Source organism: Octopus bimaculoides, chromosome 24 (assembly GCF_046866305.1).
Source record: "Octopus bimaculoides isolate indiv1 chromosome 24, ASM4686630v1, whole genome shotgun sequence".
NCBI classification, from domain to species: Eukaryota; Metazoa; Mollusca; class Cephalopoda; order Octopoda; family Octopodidae; genus Octopus; species Octopus bimaculoides.
Genome location: NC_142951.1, coordinates 20,704,663 through 20,722,445, shown reverse-complemented (window position 1 = coordinate 20,722,445; position 17,783 = coordinate 20,704,663). Strand labels below are relative to the sequence as shown.

The 17,783-nt window shown below is 36.4% G+C and overlaps 1 protein-coding gene across 8 annotated transcripts in view; it reads left to right on the top strand.

The window, feature by feature from the left end:
• LOC106875430 (alkaline phosphatase) overlaps positions 1-17,783 on the top strand; it is a 204,497-nt gene that overhangs the window by 167,837 nt on the left and 18,877 nt on the right. For 5 of the 8 annotated variants that reach the window (XM_089341195.1, XM_089341190.1, XM_089341191.1 and 2 more), the window contains 3 exons: positions 7,160-7,300; positions 12,175-12,366; positions 14,280-14,402. In XM_089341195.1, the coding sequence (XP_089197321.1) occupies positions 7,160-7,300; positions 12,175-12,366; positions 14,280-14,402 (456 nt within the window). Of the gene's footprint in view, positions 1-7,159; positions 7,301-12,174; positions 12,367-14,279; positions 14,403-17,297; positions 17,627-17,783 lie in introns of those variants that run through there. The other 3 variants (XR_016238239.1, XM_089341194.1, XM_089341196.1) reach the window with 3 other exon arrangements.

The window sequence follows — 17,783 nt, the reverse complement described above, 5'->3', positions numbered from 1 at the left end:
CCACTACCATAACAAATGCTTCTGCGTGTTACCAAGAAATTTATAGAGAGTGAAAAGGAAGCTCATAAGCGAACAACTCTCTTTTACTCTTTTACTCTTTTACTTGTTTCAGTCATTTGACTGCGGCCATGCTGGAGCGCCACCTTTAGTCGAGAAAATCGACCCCAGGACTTATTCTTTGTAAGCCTAGTACTTATTCTATCGGTCTCTTTTTGCCGAACCGCTAAGTTACGGGGACGTAAACACACCAGCATCGGTTGTCAAGCGATGTTGGGGGGACAAGCACAGATACACAAACACACATGCATATATATACATATATACATATATACGACGGGCTTCTTTCAGTTTCCGTCTACCAAATCCACTCACAAGGGTTTGGTCAGCCCGAGGCTATAGTAGAAGACACTTGCCCAAGGTGCCACGCAGTGGGACTGAACCCGGAACCATGTGGTTGGTAAGCAAGCTACTTACCACACAGCCACTTGTTTATTTAAAAAGAAATCTATAAGTCCGTTTATGAGTGTCTGTGAATCGGCAATCGCGTCTGCAAATGATAGTGTGCGCGAGTCTAGTGCGAGTGAAAGTAATTCAGAAAATAATTATGATAATACCTTTTATTATAAATGATCTTGGCATTCTTTCCTCTTTACATTCTACAGTTGTTTTATTGCCATTTATTTACGAGTATCATAAATTTTATATGTAAGGTATTTCTCTGGGAACGAATCACGATTCACAACATTGCTGTATAGGAAATTATTGTCTGCTTCACGAATGTTCGCTTTACGAGCGGTCTCTGGGAACAAATTAACTCGTATATCGAGACACTACTGGGAAGTTAATATTTCTTTTATTCTTTCATTGTGTTATTTATTTCAGTCATTTGACTGCGGCCATGCTGCAGCATCGCCTTTAACCGAGCAAATCGACCCCAGGACTTATTCTTTATAAGCTTAGTACTTATTCTATCGGTCTCTTTTGCCGAACCACTAGTTACGGGGACGTAATCACACCAGCATCGGTTGTCAAGCGATGTTGGGGGGACAAACACAGACACACGAGCACACACATATATACATAAATACTTACACACACACACACACACACACACACACACACACACACACACACACACACACACATATATATATATATATATATATACGAGGGGCTTCTTTCAGTTTCCGTCTACCAAAATCCATTCACAAGGCTTTGGTCGACCCGAGGCAATAGTAGAAGATACTTGCCCAAGGTGCCACGCAGTGGGACTGAACCCGTAACCATATGGTTGGGAAGCCAGCTACTTACCACACAGCCACTCCTTTGTCTATTATTAACAGTAAATTAATTATCATGATTAATTTGCCCTCAATAATAAACAATTATTAACTTCCCAATCTTCATTTTCTTTTTCTTCTTTTATAGAAATATAAACTATATGTTTTTATATCTATACCTATTATTCTAAGGAAATTAATTTTCCCCAAAATACAAGGTATTGAACCAATATTTCCTTGGGTGAAAACATCCCTTCGTGAGGTTAACACAACCTCTAATCGAATTTATATATATATATATAAAATAAGCAGAAAATGGAGAAAACTTTTGATCAACAAACAAACAAATTGACCGACATCGGTTAATTATTTTTTAATACAAAACATAACATTGCTTACGGCCGTTTCGACTACCAATGTCAGTCGGTGCCTACAAAGAAAATTCCGAAAATAATATTCGTCATCTTTATAGCACATTCGATCTGGTACATGGAGCTTCATCAAAGTTAATACAAATACATAAAATAAAAGAAGGGAAGTGGAAAGAACAGGGCCTCGAGATGAAGCAAAGAGACACAATAAATTAGAATCATACCATTTTGCAGTTTGAAGCTTATATATATAATACGAATGATATATGAGCATATGCATGTATACATACATATATGTACATACCTACATCTACATGTATGTATAGATGCATATCCGGGTACAGGACGCCAAAAAACGTGGACTTTTTTGCGGACAACAGAATGAACACATAGGAAAACAGACAAGCTATTTATGGAACTTTTCCTTCATCAGCTGCCTCTATTCTAAACTAGGCGTTTCGAAGATGAGGCAGAACGCGCTCTTAGAATAGCTATTCCCGCAAAGTGGATTAACCTGCTAAGCGGAGGCTTCCAAAGTAGCAAACAAAAACCAAGACAGGAAAAATTAAACAGTGAAAACAACGTTAAGGGCTGATACAAGCATATCTCGTTTTACGTAACCCCAATTTACGAAACCCCATCTTTATGAATTGTAGAGGGAAAATGAACAAATTGGTTACCATGGCAACGAGCGTCACTTCCGGTCTGGCAGCACCTGTTACTTCGTACGATCACCTGCAACTGCTTTTTCTATTTCAAGTGTGTCAGTGCCTGCCCGACTTCCTTCACGCAAGCCCGCATTTTATCTTTCATCATTTAAATAAAATTATTTACGCGTCTTTATTTTTTTCAATATCCTTGTGATGGCTTGAAAAAGAAAGAATTCGGAGATACAAAGCAAGGATAAGAAGAAATGTAAGGCAATTACTTTAGAAGTAAAATACGAATTGATTAAACAAGACGAAAAAGGTGCAACTGTTAAAGATTTATCAAACAAATTTGACATGGCTCTTTCACCTGTTTATCTATTTGTACCATCTTGAAGCAAAGGGAAGATTATTTAAATAAAGTTAAAGGACGTCACTCTCTAAATTCAACTTGATTATGAAGAAAAGATAATGAAAGTTTAATTTCACGCACAGAAAAATTTTTTACAGCTTGGATTAACGATCAAATTCATAGACTTCATATGCCACTTAGTCAAGCTATAATTTGCAGTAAAGCAATTTCTCTTTTCAACTCGCTTAAGGATAAATCAGATGGATCAAATGAAACATTTGTAGCGAGCAATGGTTGGTTCGATCGTTTCAAAAACCCAGCAGATTTACACAATGTGAAGATCCACGGAGAATCGTCTAGCGCAGATCAAAAAGCTGCAGAAACTTTTCCTCGCCAATTAGAAGGCTTGACTGAAGAAGAAGGTTTTATACCGTCTCAAATATTTAATGTGGATGAGACGGGCCTATTTTGGAAATGAATGCCTTCAAGGACTTTTACTGCAAAAGAAGGATAGCAATGCTTTTGAGAGGAAATTGTGAATGGGACTTCAAACTCAATCCCATGCTTATTTATCAATCTGAAAAGCCCCATGCTTTAAAAGGAATTGATAAGACTAAACTTCCTGTAATCTAGAAGCATAACTAAAAAGCTTGGGTGACAGGGACTCTATTTGAAGATTGGTTTTCTAATCAATTTGTTCCCGAAGTATAAAGATATTGTAAGGATAAAAATATTCCTTTCAAGATTCTTTTGATAATGGATAATGCCTCCAGTCATGCTACATTTTTAAAGCATCACCATCAAAATATTAATGTTGTTTTTTTTTTACCTCCAAATTCAACATCTTTATTGCAGCCTGTGAATCAAGGAGCCATTTCATCGTTTAAATCTTACTATTTCCGTTTCACCTTTGAAAGACTCATTGAGGTAACTGATAGAGAAAATGGTCCAACGATTCAAGAATTTTGGAAGAGTTTCAACATCCTTGATGCAATAAAATTGATAAAGAAAGTATCGGATAAAATCGCCGGAAAGAGCATGAAAGGAATTTGGAAAAATCTCTGCCCCAACTTAATTGACAATTTTGAAGAATTTGATAATCATGAAGGTCTTCAAAAAGAAACTGACACAATCATAAACATTGCAAAGGAATTGAACTTTGAAATTTCACCTGAAGATGTTAAAGAAGCTCTTTATGCTGACGGTAATGAAATCACATATGGAGAATTGCTAAAAATGGAAAAGTTTAAACGTAAAGAATAAAAAAAGAAGAAAAAGCATGGATACATACATACATATATCTGTGTGTTATGTGTATGTGTGTGTGTGTGTGTGTGTGTGTGTGCGCGTTTGTGTGTGTGTGTGTGTGTCTTCCTTTATCTTTTATATCAGTTACTTTTATCAGTCATTTGACTGCGGCCATGCTGGAGCACCGTTTTGAAGCGTTTTAATCGAACAAATCGACCCCAGGACTGATTTCTATTTTTCTTTTTAAAAACCTAGTATTTATACTATCCTTGTCTTTTCGCGGAAACGCTAATTTAAGGGGACATAAACGCATCAAAACCGGTTGCCAAGCAGTGGAGGGGGACAAACACAGACACAGACACACAGACACAGACATACAGACACACAGACACACACACTCACACACACACTCACACACACACGTATATATACGACGGAGTTCTTCAAGTTTCAATCTACCAAAACCACTCACGCGGCTTTGGTCAGCCCGAGGCTATAGCAAAATATACTTAGGGTGTCCGTAAATAACCTTTACAATTTGAAAAATTCAGAAATTGAGCATCGTCTAGATGTGTTGCATACAACCAGTGGAGCCCACTTGGAAGTGTTCTGATGTTTCTAATGAAACTTTACATGTATATGTTTCCCAATATACTCTGCTGAGTTATCCTTACACGCACACACACACACACACACACACACATGCACACACGCAGAGTCGCGCGCGCGCTTGTGTACAATTAATCACTTTTGTGAGCTTAATACCATTGTACGTGGAGGCGCAATGGCCCAGTGGTTAAGGCAGCGGATTCGGGGTCATAGGATCGCGGTTTCGATTCCCAGATCGGGCGTTGTGAGTGTTTATTGAGCGAAAACACGTAAAGCTCTACGAGGCTCCGGCAGGAGGTAGTGGCGAACCCTGCTGTACTCTTCCACCACAACTTTCTCTCACTCTTTCTTCCTGTTTCTGTTGTGCCTGTATTTCAAAGGGCCAGCCTTGTCACACTCTGTGTCACGTTTAATCTTCCCGAGAACTACGTTAAGGGTACACGTGTCTGTGGAGTGCTCAGCCACTTGCACGTTAATTTCACGAGTAGGCTGTTCCGTTGATCGGATCAACTGGAACCCTCGACGTCGTAAGCGACGAAGTGCCAACCATCACCATTGTACACTCAATATCGACATTAAATTTCGATAATAATGCATTATTGATTAAGAAAAATTATATTGGTGCCTTTGATGTCAGTAGGGGCTGAAAGAATTCTACAAAAAAAAAAAAGAAAAGAAAATGAGTACTTCTGGCACACCAACTCCAAACTGTATGTTCATTGTTTTTATAGACACTTTATCCCGAAAATCGCTAATTTTCTCAACCAGCTCTGATGTTCTGATGTCTTTCTTCCTCCCATGCCTCTCATCGTCTCTCACCCCTTCTGTCCTTGGACTTCTGTTGCCAGCGAAAAAATTAATCTATATACAGCCTGAAACATTAACAGTTTTGCTCACTTTAACACAAAACTTCATTACATAAGCTTGCAAATGTCCCAACTGCATTCTGCAAACTAGTCAGTTATGACAAGCAGTGTTTAGTAGGGTGGTTTTTAAAGTTTTTAGTAGGGTTGTATTACAGCCGTCTCCTTCAATCTGGAATAACAAAGGTTGGCAGGTCACCTTAATCGATGTATAGTAATGGTATATTAAAATTACAACGACGTAGGGCATATACAACTGCTTCTTCTTCAAAAATTTCAAAGCTTCTGGAATGCGCCTAGTACCGTAAATAATTGTGTTTGTAAAACTCTCACAATTCTAAAGATACTCGCGTGTCTATAGTTTATATATTTTATTTTATATATATATATTTTATTTTATTTTGTTATATATTTCATTTTATTTTTTATATATTTTATTTTATTTCCTATGGATATTTAACTATAAAGACAATCGTAGCAATACCTTATTCCTTAAATGAAGCGGGAAAATAACATGACTGCCGAAGCTCAAGATCTTTAGCCAGACACCACTTTATGTATGAAGTATCTGATGTGTCTCAGACTGCAAGATTGATGCAACACCCATAAAGGACAGTTGTAGGATGGGTTGAAACGATCGTCGTACAAAATAAAGAGCTATACCAATTCCATCTTCAGTTTACTCAATCGATTATTATCTCAATTAATACTGCGGAATTCCTGAAATAGATCCAAAGGAAATATACCCCAACTGCGGCCGACATCAGGTTGCCCAAACTGTGCCAGTGCTTTACTCAGCACATTATCACACTAATTGACGTATATTTATTAGTCTAAAATATTACACACACACACACACACACACACACACACACACACACACACACACACACACACACGCACATACATACATACACGCACATATATACACACACATATATTTATATATATATATATGGGACGTCCAGCCAGCTGGACATAATTTCTCTCGATATTTTTTTCTCTTCTATTTATTCTATATCCTTTCAAAATTTCTCCCAGGTGTTACCCATTACAATTCGTCTTGGCCTAACGGCCCATAATGTCTCTCTTCATCAATTGTTTACTCTGTACGTCCACTCTGGAGTCGATTGTTTGTTCGAAGCCCTAACTCTCCATAAATTTTATATTTTTAAAATTTCTGGATGCTGTTGTCTTATGAAATTTTCCTGTCTTGTCACTGAAAGGTCGAAGTAGGTAGTAATAAACAATCGACAACTGAGGAGAAGCTAAACTTCCTGTGGTATTTTGTCCTGTACATACATGCATACGTAAATACATACATACATACATACATACATACATATATATATATATATATATATATATACACATAGATACACACACACACACACACACACACACACACACACACATATATATATATATATATATACACACACATAGATATACATATATATATATATATATATATATATATATATATATATATATATATATATGTATACACAAATAAATATATATACACACACACATAAATATATATATATATATATATATATATATATATATATATATATATATATATATATATATGTACTTGCACAGCTTTAGTGCTGAAACGTATAAAAGAATAAAAGAATATCGCTCTCTTTCTGTCTACATACACACAGTATGTATATATGTATTCAATGTTCACGTGTATAAGTATAAATGTATGTATGCGTGTGTGTTCGTTTGTCTGCCTGTTTCCCTGTTAACATCATTGCTAAATGTTGTTTGTTTCCAGGATTATTTGAGACAAGTCATTTACACTACGAAATTGAAAGAGAGGAAAAGAACAGTGATGACCCCAGCTTAGCCGTGATGACAGAGAAAGCCATTCAGATTCTCAGCAAAAATAGTTTGGGATTCTTCCTGCTGGTAGAAGGTAATTTCGTAATGTAATCTTTACTCCTCTCACTTATACGCCGTTCGGCTTCAACTCACTACCCACCTTCTATTAACTATATCCCGCGCATATACGAGCACACACACATACACACTTCTATAAGCGTGCACACACACACATCTGACTAACCTCACACGCCCAATCATGCTCATATACAGACATGCATGCACGCACGCACACACACACACACACACACACACACATCGCCAATCGTCTATTCTACCTTTCTACACAATTAAACACACGCACACACATAAAGACACTGCTGATCGCATCAACTAAACAGACATAGACACACACACGTGAATATATATGCACACACATTAAAAGTATATATGTACCCTCAAGCAGCTTAGGTAGTCCCTTAGGTAGCTGTTTCAGTGTTGTGCCAAGTGCACCAAACATCACAGGAATAATTGTTGTCTTCCACAATCTCTTCATCTCTTTGGCAAGATCTTGATATTTTCCAGGTTTCCCAGTTTCCATTCTACTACCATATGGTATTGCAAAGTTCATGGTCTCACATCGTTTGCTTATTTTATCCTTTCCAGCTATATCTGGTCTCCTTAATTTAAAAGTATTTGTCAGCTTTCATGGAGAAATCTTGCAATATCATGTAATTAATATTCTCTGTCACACCTCCTGGCTCATGTTCATATCACTTATCTGATACTTTCAGTCCATACATTTGGTTAACATGTCAATGCACTCTTTTTTTCTTTTACACAATCATGTCTACGCTTATACTCTTATAGTAGTTTACTATATTCACTTAAACGATGATTAATACTTTCGTCTTCTTTTCCACAGATTCCGCGTTTGCTCTCTCAGCTATATTAACGTTTGGGATTTTCTTTTCAGGTTTTCTTCTATCAGCCACAACCAACATTCTTTATTTCCAACATATTCGGTTGGTTGCATGAATTGGCTCTGTAATTCTTTCTCTTTTCGATTACTTGTTCTGTTGTTCTTCCTTCTGTTCCCGAATTCTCCTACTGTTTCAGTAACTTTTCGGTCACCGATAGTATTCTTCCTTTACTACATGCAACATAGTTTTTCAAACCCAATATTACAGACCTAGCGGTTTCTTGTACATTTAGTGATCCTCTGCCTCATTCGTAGGTAGAACCTGTCGATCTAACGTTTAGTGTAACACATTGTGCATAGTGTGCAGCTTCCTAGATCTAAGATCTGTAGCTCTGTCTTTGTTCTTTTTAGAAAAGAAGCAGAGTATATTTATTATTTTCATATAGAAACTCGCTGCTTATTTTACTGAGCATGATGGGAAGTGTCAGCTGTCCACAGTCAGCAGACTAAGGCGGCACTTGTTTACTGGTCATGCTTCAAGAACCCTGCCAAGAATTCTTGCAGTTCCAAGCAATGCTGATTTTTGTAGCTGTCCTACCTTCACACTTGCACCAATCGTTTTCAACCATGTTGGTAGCTGAGTGCTGATACTTCCAAGGATGCAAAATACTATTGGTATCACATAATAATCCGATGTCTGGTCGGATTATTATTATTATTATCATCATTATTATTATTATCATTATTATTATTTTATGTTTGACTTTTGTTTTGCATTTGTACAAGTTGGATCCAAGTCTCACCCAGAGACCTCAAGAGACAACAAGTTAGAAGTTCATGTAGGTGTTATGCCTAGGGTACCATATATTTGGATTTGTACAGTTTTGTTCACGTGAATGTTTAAGAAACCATAAGAAAATTGTTTGCTTTAACATTTGAGATCACATAGACAGTATTTTACGTAGGATATGGGCAGTTCCCATGAGCACTATCTTTTGAACTTCAGCCATTTTGGGGTTTCCTGGTATCTGAGCTAGGTAGTAATCAGCCCGTTTCGCTGTCATTCCCAGGGCACCTATGACAATAGGTATTGTTTTCGTCTTCAGATTCCACATTTTGCTAATTTCTATTTCAAGATCTTTATATTTGCTCAGTTTTTGGTAGGTCTTGACAGATACGTTTATATCGATTGGGACAGTCATATCAATGAGGAGGCATGATTTTTGTCTGAAGTCTTTCAGTATGATGTCTGGCCTAATTGCGTCTATCTTTCTGTCAGTTTGACTGGTGAAGTTCCAGAGGAGTGCAATGTGATCATTTTCAAGTACTGGGGGTGGTTTGTGTTCCCACCAGTTTTTATCATGGGGCAAGTCCAGGTTTTTGCATATTACCCAGTGAATATATTGTGCAGCTCTATCATGTCTGTTGAGATACTCTGTAGGCGCAAGCAGACTGCACATGGAGACAACATGATCGATGGTCTCATTTTGTTGTTGGCATATACGACATAATGGGGATCTGCCGTTCTTTAATATGTTGGCTTGGTAGTTCTTTGTAGGTAGGCATTGATCTTGGGCTGCTATGATAAACCCCTTTGTTTCTGATTTCAAGCCAGAGGCCATTAACCATTGGTGGGTAAGGGCTTTGTCAATATCTGCATTATTCGCTCTCTTTGGGTATTTGCCATTGAGAGGTTTTCCATGCCATTTTTCAGTCATAATAGCTAAGGCAGCAATTTTAGCACGGGTTTTCAAGCGCTTAGCTTTTTCTGCAGGTGTTTCTAGTTCGTCTAATTCTTGAATTTGTTGCAATTGGAATTCACTTAGATATTCCTTTGCCTGTTTTGTTACTGAGTAAGATGCTTTCTTGCTTTCATATTTTAAGACAAGTTTTAGCATCCAGTCCTCAGAGTTTTTCAGATAGGTGTCTAGGCCAATTGTGGCTACCTTCATTGATAATGCCAGCTGTAGAAGTCCTCGGCCTCCCTCTTTTCTTGGCAGATAAAGACGTTCTATATCTGCCTTAGGGTGGTGCATTCTATGCGTTGTCAACAGTTTTCGTATTTTTCTGTCAACATTACATATTTCAGTAATTGACCAGTTAACGATGTTGAAACTGTAAGTCACGACTGGTATGGCTAGAGCATTGATCGCTTCGATCCTGTTTCTCGCGTTCAGCTCTGTCTTCAGTATTGCTCTCACCCTGCGATAACATTCTCTTCTGATCCTTTCCCTCATCACTGAGTGCTTGATATTGTTCCCTTCAATTACCCCTAGGTATTTGTAGCTCTCCGCTGGTTCTAACTCTTTTATGACATTTTGCTGGTCAAGGTTCATTTTATGACATTTTGCTAGTCAAGGTTCATTATTATTATTATTATTATTATTATTATTATTATTATTATTATTATTGTTGTTGTTGTTGTTGTTGTTGTTATTGTTGCTGTTGCTGTTGGTGTTGTTGTTGTTGTTGTTGTTTTTGTTGTTGTTTTTGTTGTTATATGTTTGACTTTTGCTTTGTATTCGTACAAGTTGGCTCCAAGTCTCACCTAGAGACCTCAAGAGATAACAAGTTAGAAGTTCATGTTGGTGTTATGCCTCGGGTGTCGTTTATTTGGTTTTGCACATAGTATTGTTCTAGAGAATGTTTAAGGAAACATAAGTAAATTATAAGTTTGTTTTAAAATTTTGAGATTACACAGACAGTATTTTACGTAGGATAGGGTAGTTCCCATGAGCACTATCTTTTGAATTTCTGCCATTTTGGGGTTTCCTGGTATCTGAGATAGGTAGGAATCATCCCCTTTTGCTATCATTCCTAATGTATCTATGACAACAGGTATTCTTTTAGTCTTGAGGTTCCCCATTATACCAACTTCTATTTCAAGATCTTTATACTTGCTCAGTTTTTGGTAGGTCTTGACAGATACATTTATGTCAATTAGGACAGTCATATCAATGAGGAGGCATGATTTTTGTCTGAAGTCTTTCAATATAATGTCTGACCTATTCACATCTATATTTCTGTCAGTTTGAACGGTGAAGTTCAAGAGGAGTGAGAAGTGATTATTTTCAAGCACTCAAAGTAGTTTGTGTTCCCACCAAATTTTATCATGGGGCAGGTTCAAGTTTTTTTCAAATTACCCAGTGAATATACTGTGCTGCTCTATCATGCCTGTTGAGATGCTCTGTAGGTGCAAGAAGACTGCACATGGAGACAACATGATCAATGGTTTCATTTTGTTGTTTACATACACGACATGTTGAGCTACCTCCGTTCTTTAATATGTTGGCTTGGTAGTTCCTTGTAGGTAGGCATTGAATTTGTGCTGCTATGATAAACCCTTCTGTCTCTGATTTTAAGCCAGAAGACACTAACCATTGATGGGTAAAGGCTCTGTCAACATCGGCATTACTAGCTCTCTTTGGGTATTTGCCATAGAGAAGTTTTTCTTGCCAATTATCAGTAAGAGTATCAACAGGGATTTGGGGAGTGTAGACTCCGTCTGTTGCTGTAAAGCTTCAGTGTGTTTTGTTATGGGGTTTAGCTTCTTGTTTCCCGTTATATTAGCGGTTCTGTTGTGCTTGGTGTTTGAAATATGAGTTGTGTTATTTCATTAAGTCTCAGTCTTGCATATTATCAGAGATGCTCACATTGTAAGTAGTTAAGGTCAACCAACTGACAAGCAAATCTGTGTTACTGAGCAGAATATTTGCTATAATGATATTTCTGCTTCAGCAACTCAACACTGAATCTGTCTGAAATGTAATGGAAAATAGGTCAACTTCAAAACATTGGTGTCCAAGTGACAAAAGCAAAGTTTGAAGGCCATGATAGTCATTTCCTTTGATTTCTAGATTGAAGCAAATAAGAAATAAGACTTACTGACCAAAGACAAAAATAAATAAATCAATAAAAAATAATAGTTTTGTTGTACAGCATTATTATTGATATTGTTTTCCACGCCCATGCCTCCCACCTTGACTATTTCAATTTTAACATCATCATCATTGTTGTCGTAATCGTCATAACAATTGTTATTTCAGGAGGCAGGATTGACCATGGTCATCATGTGAACAGTGCTATAAAGGCGCTGTCCGAATTGAGCAGCTTCGATGATGCCGTTGCCAAAGGTGTGGACATAACCAATGAAAAGGATACACTTATTATAGTATCGGCTGACCACTCACATGTGTTCAACATTGCTGGTTACCCAGAAAGAGGCACAAATATCTTAGGTTGGTAAATATTTAATAAATATGCACTAGAAAACATCATCATTACCACTACCATTATCATCCTCGTTATCATCATCATCGTCATCATCGTTATCGTCATCATCATCCCCACCACCACCATCACTACCATCAGCGGCAGTAGCAGCATTATAACCACCACAATCTCCACCACCACCACCACCACCACCACAACCTGAATAAGGTTTATTTAACAATGATAAACGAAACTACTACTACTACTACGACTGCTACTACTACTACTGCTACTACTACTACTACTACTACTACTACTACTACTACTACTACTACTACTACTTAATAATAATAATAATATTAATAATAATAATAATGATGATGATGATGATGATGATGGTTTCTTTATTAACCACAAGGGTTAAGAAAAACATGAACAGTACAGGATAAACAAAGAATGTGTGTGTTTGTGTGTTGTGAGGGTTTTGCGTGTAAACAAGACTAACAAAATCTAAAAAAAAATCAAAAATGTGCGATCCTTTCGAGGGCTGCTCATGGAACTGACTTTTGGGGCAGGTGCCCTTTTTCCTTTCCTTTTTTCTCAACTACAGGCGTATGCTCAGGGCAGACCCGTTCACTCGCACCATTCTCGCCACTTTCATCCCCTTTCAGCAAACTAGTTAGAAGATAATATTTCCTTTTCTACCCTTATTTTCCTTTTCAAGTGAAACTTGAAGAAGTTCATCAGGTATGGGCCGAAGAGAAAAGTGTTTGTCTTCAGCCCCTTTGATCTCGTCCACCATACAACCTCTTTTGCATGGTCATCCGGTATATAAACACAGCCTTTCCTTCCCGGTTAAAGGAAGGTGGCGAGGCGATCTTCACGATGGATTCAGTTAACAGCCGGATTCGTTCCACACGCGACAACAGGTGTTCGACATAAACCCACATGTCACCAAAGCGCGGGCACTGGACGAGTGCATGCAGGACTGTCTCGTCGTCCTGCGCGCATTTCGGACATGCTCGGCTGACCGCACTTCCGTGCCTGTAAAGTTTATCTTGAATAGGCAAAGCTCCCCGGTAGCACTTCCAGGCCAGAAATTTTGGAAAATTATCCATCGGTTTCGGGTCAAAAGTTCTCCGGAAGAGAGCGGCTAGCTGATCTTCGACGCCCAAAGTCTCCTCAAGAACGTCGTTGCACTTTTTCTCCACTAATCTAAATATATAAAACGAGGGATGTCTGTGTATGTCTCTACACACACATTACTTATGTGACAAGAATGGTCATGCACTATAAGTTTTTGCCCAGAAGTCCCGCGTAAAGCGAGAAATCGGAAAAAAAGGTGTTTTACACAAGTTTTTCTCTAAAAACTGAAGTTTTCAACCGATTCTCAATGCTGTTCACATTGTTGTTGCTGCTATAATCGTCGTCGTCGTCGTCGTTGTCATCTTTGCTGCCAATTCTTTTGCACTTGTTACTATCGTCGTAGCAACAAGAGAAAATTATATTTCTCTTTGGCGAGAAATTCATTTCACCTTCGGTGGCGTTTGTTTTCGGGGTTTCAACAGGACGCTGCTCTTAGTCGATTATTATTATTTCTTCGAATTCCAACATTTTTTCAAATTGAAAAAAAAAATGAATAAAATCTTGTCTTCACAAAAATTGCAAAAATGCAAAACAATCATTATTGTGCAATTGCACAAAATGTTACCGCCACGATCCAAACAATGCAAGCAAAACACTTGTTAAATAAAATTTCCAATGGATGGGCTGCAACCAGCCGAAATGCTTGATTAAGCACTTACAATTTACGGAGCTCCAACTTAGTACGTCTTCCCAGTATGGCGGCCATAATAATAATAATAATGATGATGATTTCTTAATAAAAAATAAAGATAATATCACTATTAATTTCTTGCATAATATATTTCTATTTAAGATAAAATCCCGTACGATCCTCTTAATAAAGGTCCGACAGATAAAATGCCAATGACGGTTCTAGTGTACGGCAATGGTCCAGGCTATAAATCTGAACGTGCAAACCTTACAGATGTCGACACAAGTATGTAACTTTAAACTTCCTTTTTCTTATTTATCAACTTTTTCGAAATTTTAAACTTCCAGAATATTGCTGAAAACGATTTCACTCAATGAATATATACAGACATCTGAAAAGTAAATGAACACTCCTCATGCTTTATATACATACATATGCCTATATATAATATATATATATATATATATATATATATATATATATATATATATATATATATATATATATATATATATATATATATATATATATATGTATATATATATATATATATATACATACATATATATATATATACATATATATATACATATATATATACATTTATATATATATATTTGTATATATATATCTGTATATATATATCTGTATATATATGTGTGTATGTGTGGACATAGTTCAGAAGAAGTAGGCCATGTTGCTATTCACTCTTATGGTAGTGGCGATTAACCGTTTACAAGCTAGCCACTACCTTTCACTCTGTTCAGTATGTCCATAACACATTTCTCTTTGTCCTTATTCCTCCCTTTTGGCCAAACTTAAGCCAGCATATCCATAACATATTCCTCTATGCTCTTATTATTGATAAAATAAATCTAAGTATGTACCCAACTGTTACTTTTATTTATCTATTTTATATCGACACTATTATTTACTTTTCTTTTTGGAAAATTTATATTAGTTACCGTTAAATATAATTATTTATTCAGATATATTAGTTGATAGTTTGGGTTCATATATAGTTGTCTATTTAATTTATAGTAAAGATGCGCAATTCATGGGTGTTATATACACGGTGTTTATTTTAACCAAATCTATTTAATTTATTGAAAATATATTTAACTTTATGAACTATTCTTAAGTATTATTATGTATTATTTACACAGTGCTTATTTAATGATATCTATTTAAATTTATTGAATGTGTATATAACTTTATGAACACAACAGGGTCCTCTTTCCCTCTTGTTGATTAATTTGTGTTTTGATGTAAAAAATCTGGTAAATTTCCTCGACGCAAAATTCACATCTTTTGCTTCCAATGCTATAAGATTTTGCTCGGCTCGTTATTTCCCACTTAAGCATATAGTCCTTATTTTTATCTTTAATCGTCCAAATTAGTTTACTAAGATTAGTGCTAACCTCTTTTTTCCTATCCCTAAAAGTGTTTTTATGATTAGTTATTCTTCTTTTTATATAATTTTCCGTTGAACCTATATAGTAGTAATCCTGTCCCTCAGATACTAACTTACACCCATATATTACACCATTTTCCCTACAGAAAGAATTTAATGGACATCATTTTCCTTTGGCGCAATCGAAAGTTTTATTTTTAGAAGCTTTCTCTGTTTCCTTACTAATAGAGCTGTGCTTGTATTCTATGCTTTCAGAGTTATCCTCATTATATTTATTTTCTGTTTAGAGTCTGCCATTAATTTAAAATTATTTACGTTAGGTTGTTTACTATTTTCGTTACTATCCACTTTGTCTTTGTTTTCCTTAGCTATCTTTATATTTTTATTGTTTTCTCTTTTATGTTTGTTGTTGTTATTATAATTATTAGTATTCATATTTGTATTATTAATATTTGTACTTATATTATTGTTTTTATAGTTAATATTATGCTTATTACTTCTTTTTATAGATTGTATCATTATTATTATTATCATTTTATTTATTTTTATAATTTGATTTATAACCTCTTTTATCAACCGAATCCCTCAAGCTTCACACAAACTGACCGCAGAGCATCTTCTATCCCCTTTGTAAGTAGGGGGTGCTCATACAGATCCCTCCTCCTGTACCCTTGTTCTGTGACACCAATCTGGTTAACTTAACTCTTTCCGTGACGTGAGCAATTATGTCCGTATGCCTTGGTGTGTGTTTGTATGTATGTGTAAGTGTGTGCTGCGAGTGTTTTTGCGCGTACAAATGCATTGGGAGATATTGTGTTGTTGTAGAGATTTAACAACAAAAGAAATAAGCTTCTGTACCACTGAAATAGAGGAATATATTTAGTATATTTTCAAATATGAACCACTCAGATACAGTACTCAGTGTTTGCCAGCAAGCCACGGGTATGGAGTTTATCCGATTTCCAGTCAGTAATCAACGTACGTGCCACCGTTCATTAGCTGTTATCTGAAGCTATTACAGGAAAAACAACCGGGCTGCTAGAGATAGCAGTCAAACCACTTTCATATCTAAACTCTACAATCTTAAAAAATGAAAGACCACGTTATATGATGTGTCCAAGATACACTACATCTGAAAGAAAGTCTTGGTAGGCATGGCCGGAACATTTTTTATCCTTGATCAGCGGGAAGCCCTCTCTCTCTCTCTCTCTCTCTCTCTCTCTCTCTCCTTTCTCTCTCTCTCCTCTCTCTCCTCTCTCTATTTCTCTCTCTCTCTCTCTCTCTCTTCCTCTCTCTCTCTCATCTCTCTCTCTCTCTCATCTCTCTCTCTCTCTCTCTCTCTCTCTCTCTCTTACACACACACACACCTGCTCTTGAGATTTAGCTTTTTTGGTACCTCGCTAGCATGTGTTCATTCTACTCAACTACTAATCTGCATGACTACTAACTAAACACCAATCTTAATTTAACTAATTAACTTCATTATTTTATTAACTTACCTGCCATCTCACTTTACCCCCCGTTTTTGGATTTACCGTGACAACGCTATAACTGACCACACCTATGTTCTTCTTCACATTGCATTATGTGTTTGAAAAATAAGAAAATTAAAATGTGGAAATGTTTTCTGACAATGACAATTCAAAAGAAAGCAACATAAAGACATATTTCGATAATTTCCCTTCTTTTTTCTTTTTCTTCCTTCGGATTTCCTTTTCGTTATACATTTCTACTTATTTATTTATCATATTTTTGTCTTTTCTTAGCTGATAAATCTTATCGACAACAAGCTACAGTTCCTCTCTCCCGTGAAACGCATGGAGCTGAGGAAATTGCGATTTTTGTTCGTGGTCCTATGTCTCATATATTTCACGGTGTAAGGGAGCAAGTGTTTGTGCCAATTGCCTTGGCTTACTCATCGTGCATTGGTTCAAACAAGAATCACTGTTCAACATCAAATACACCTATGATAACAATAAACAAAAGAACTTTCATCGTTTCTACCATCCTTTTAATTTCGTTTTTGTGGTGATAGACTGGACATTTTTGTTGTTGAAGATTGGTGGCAACAAACAGAAGGAAATATTTTGGTGTGTACTATTCTCTCTCTTTTCTTTAAAAAATCTCAGTAATAAACATTATCATAAAAATAGCTACAACAAACAATAACGATTATAGAAATATCAATCGTTTCTATTAATGGTACAAGACCTGAAATTTCGGGGCAAGGGTAAGTCAATTACATCGACCCC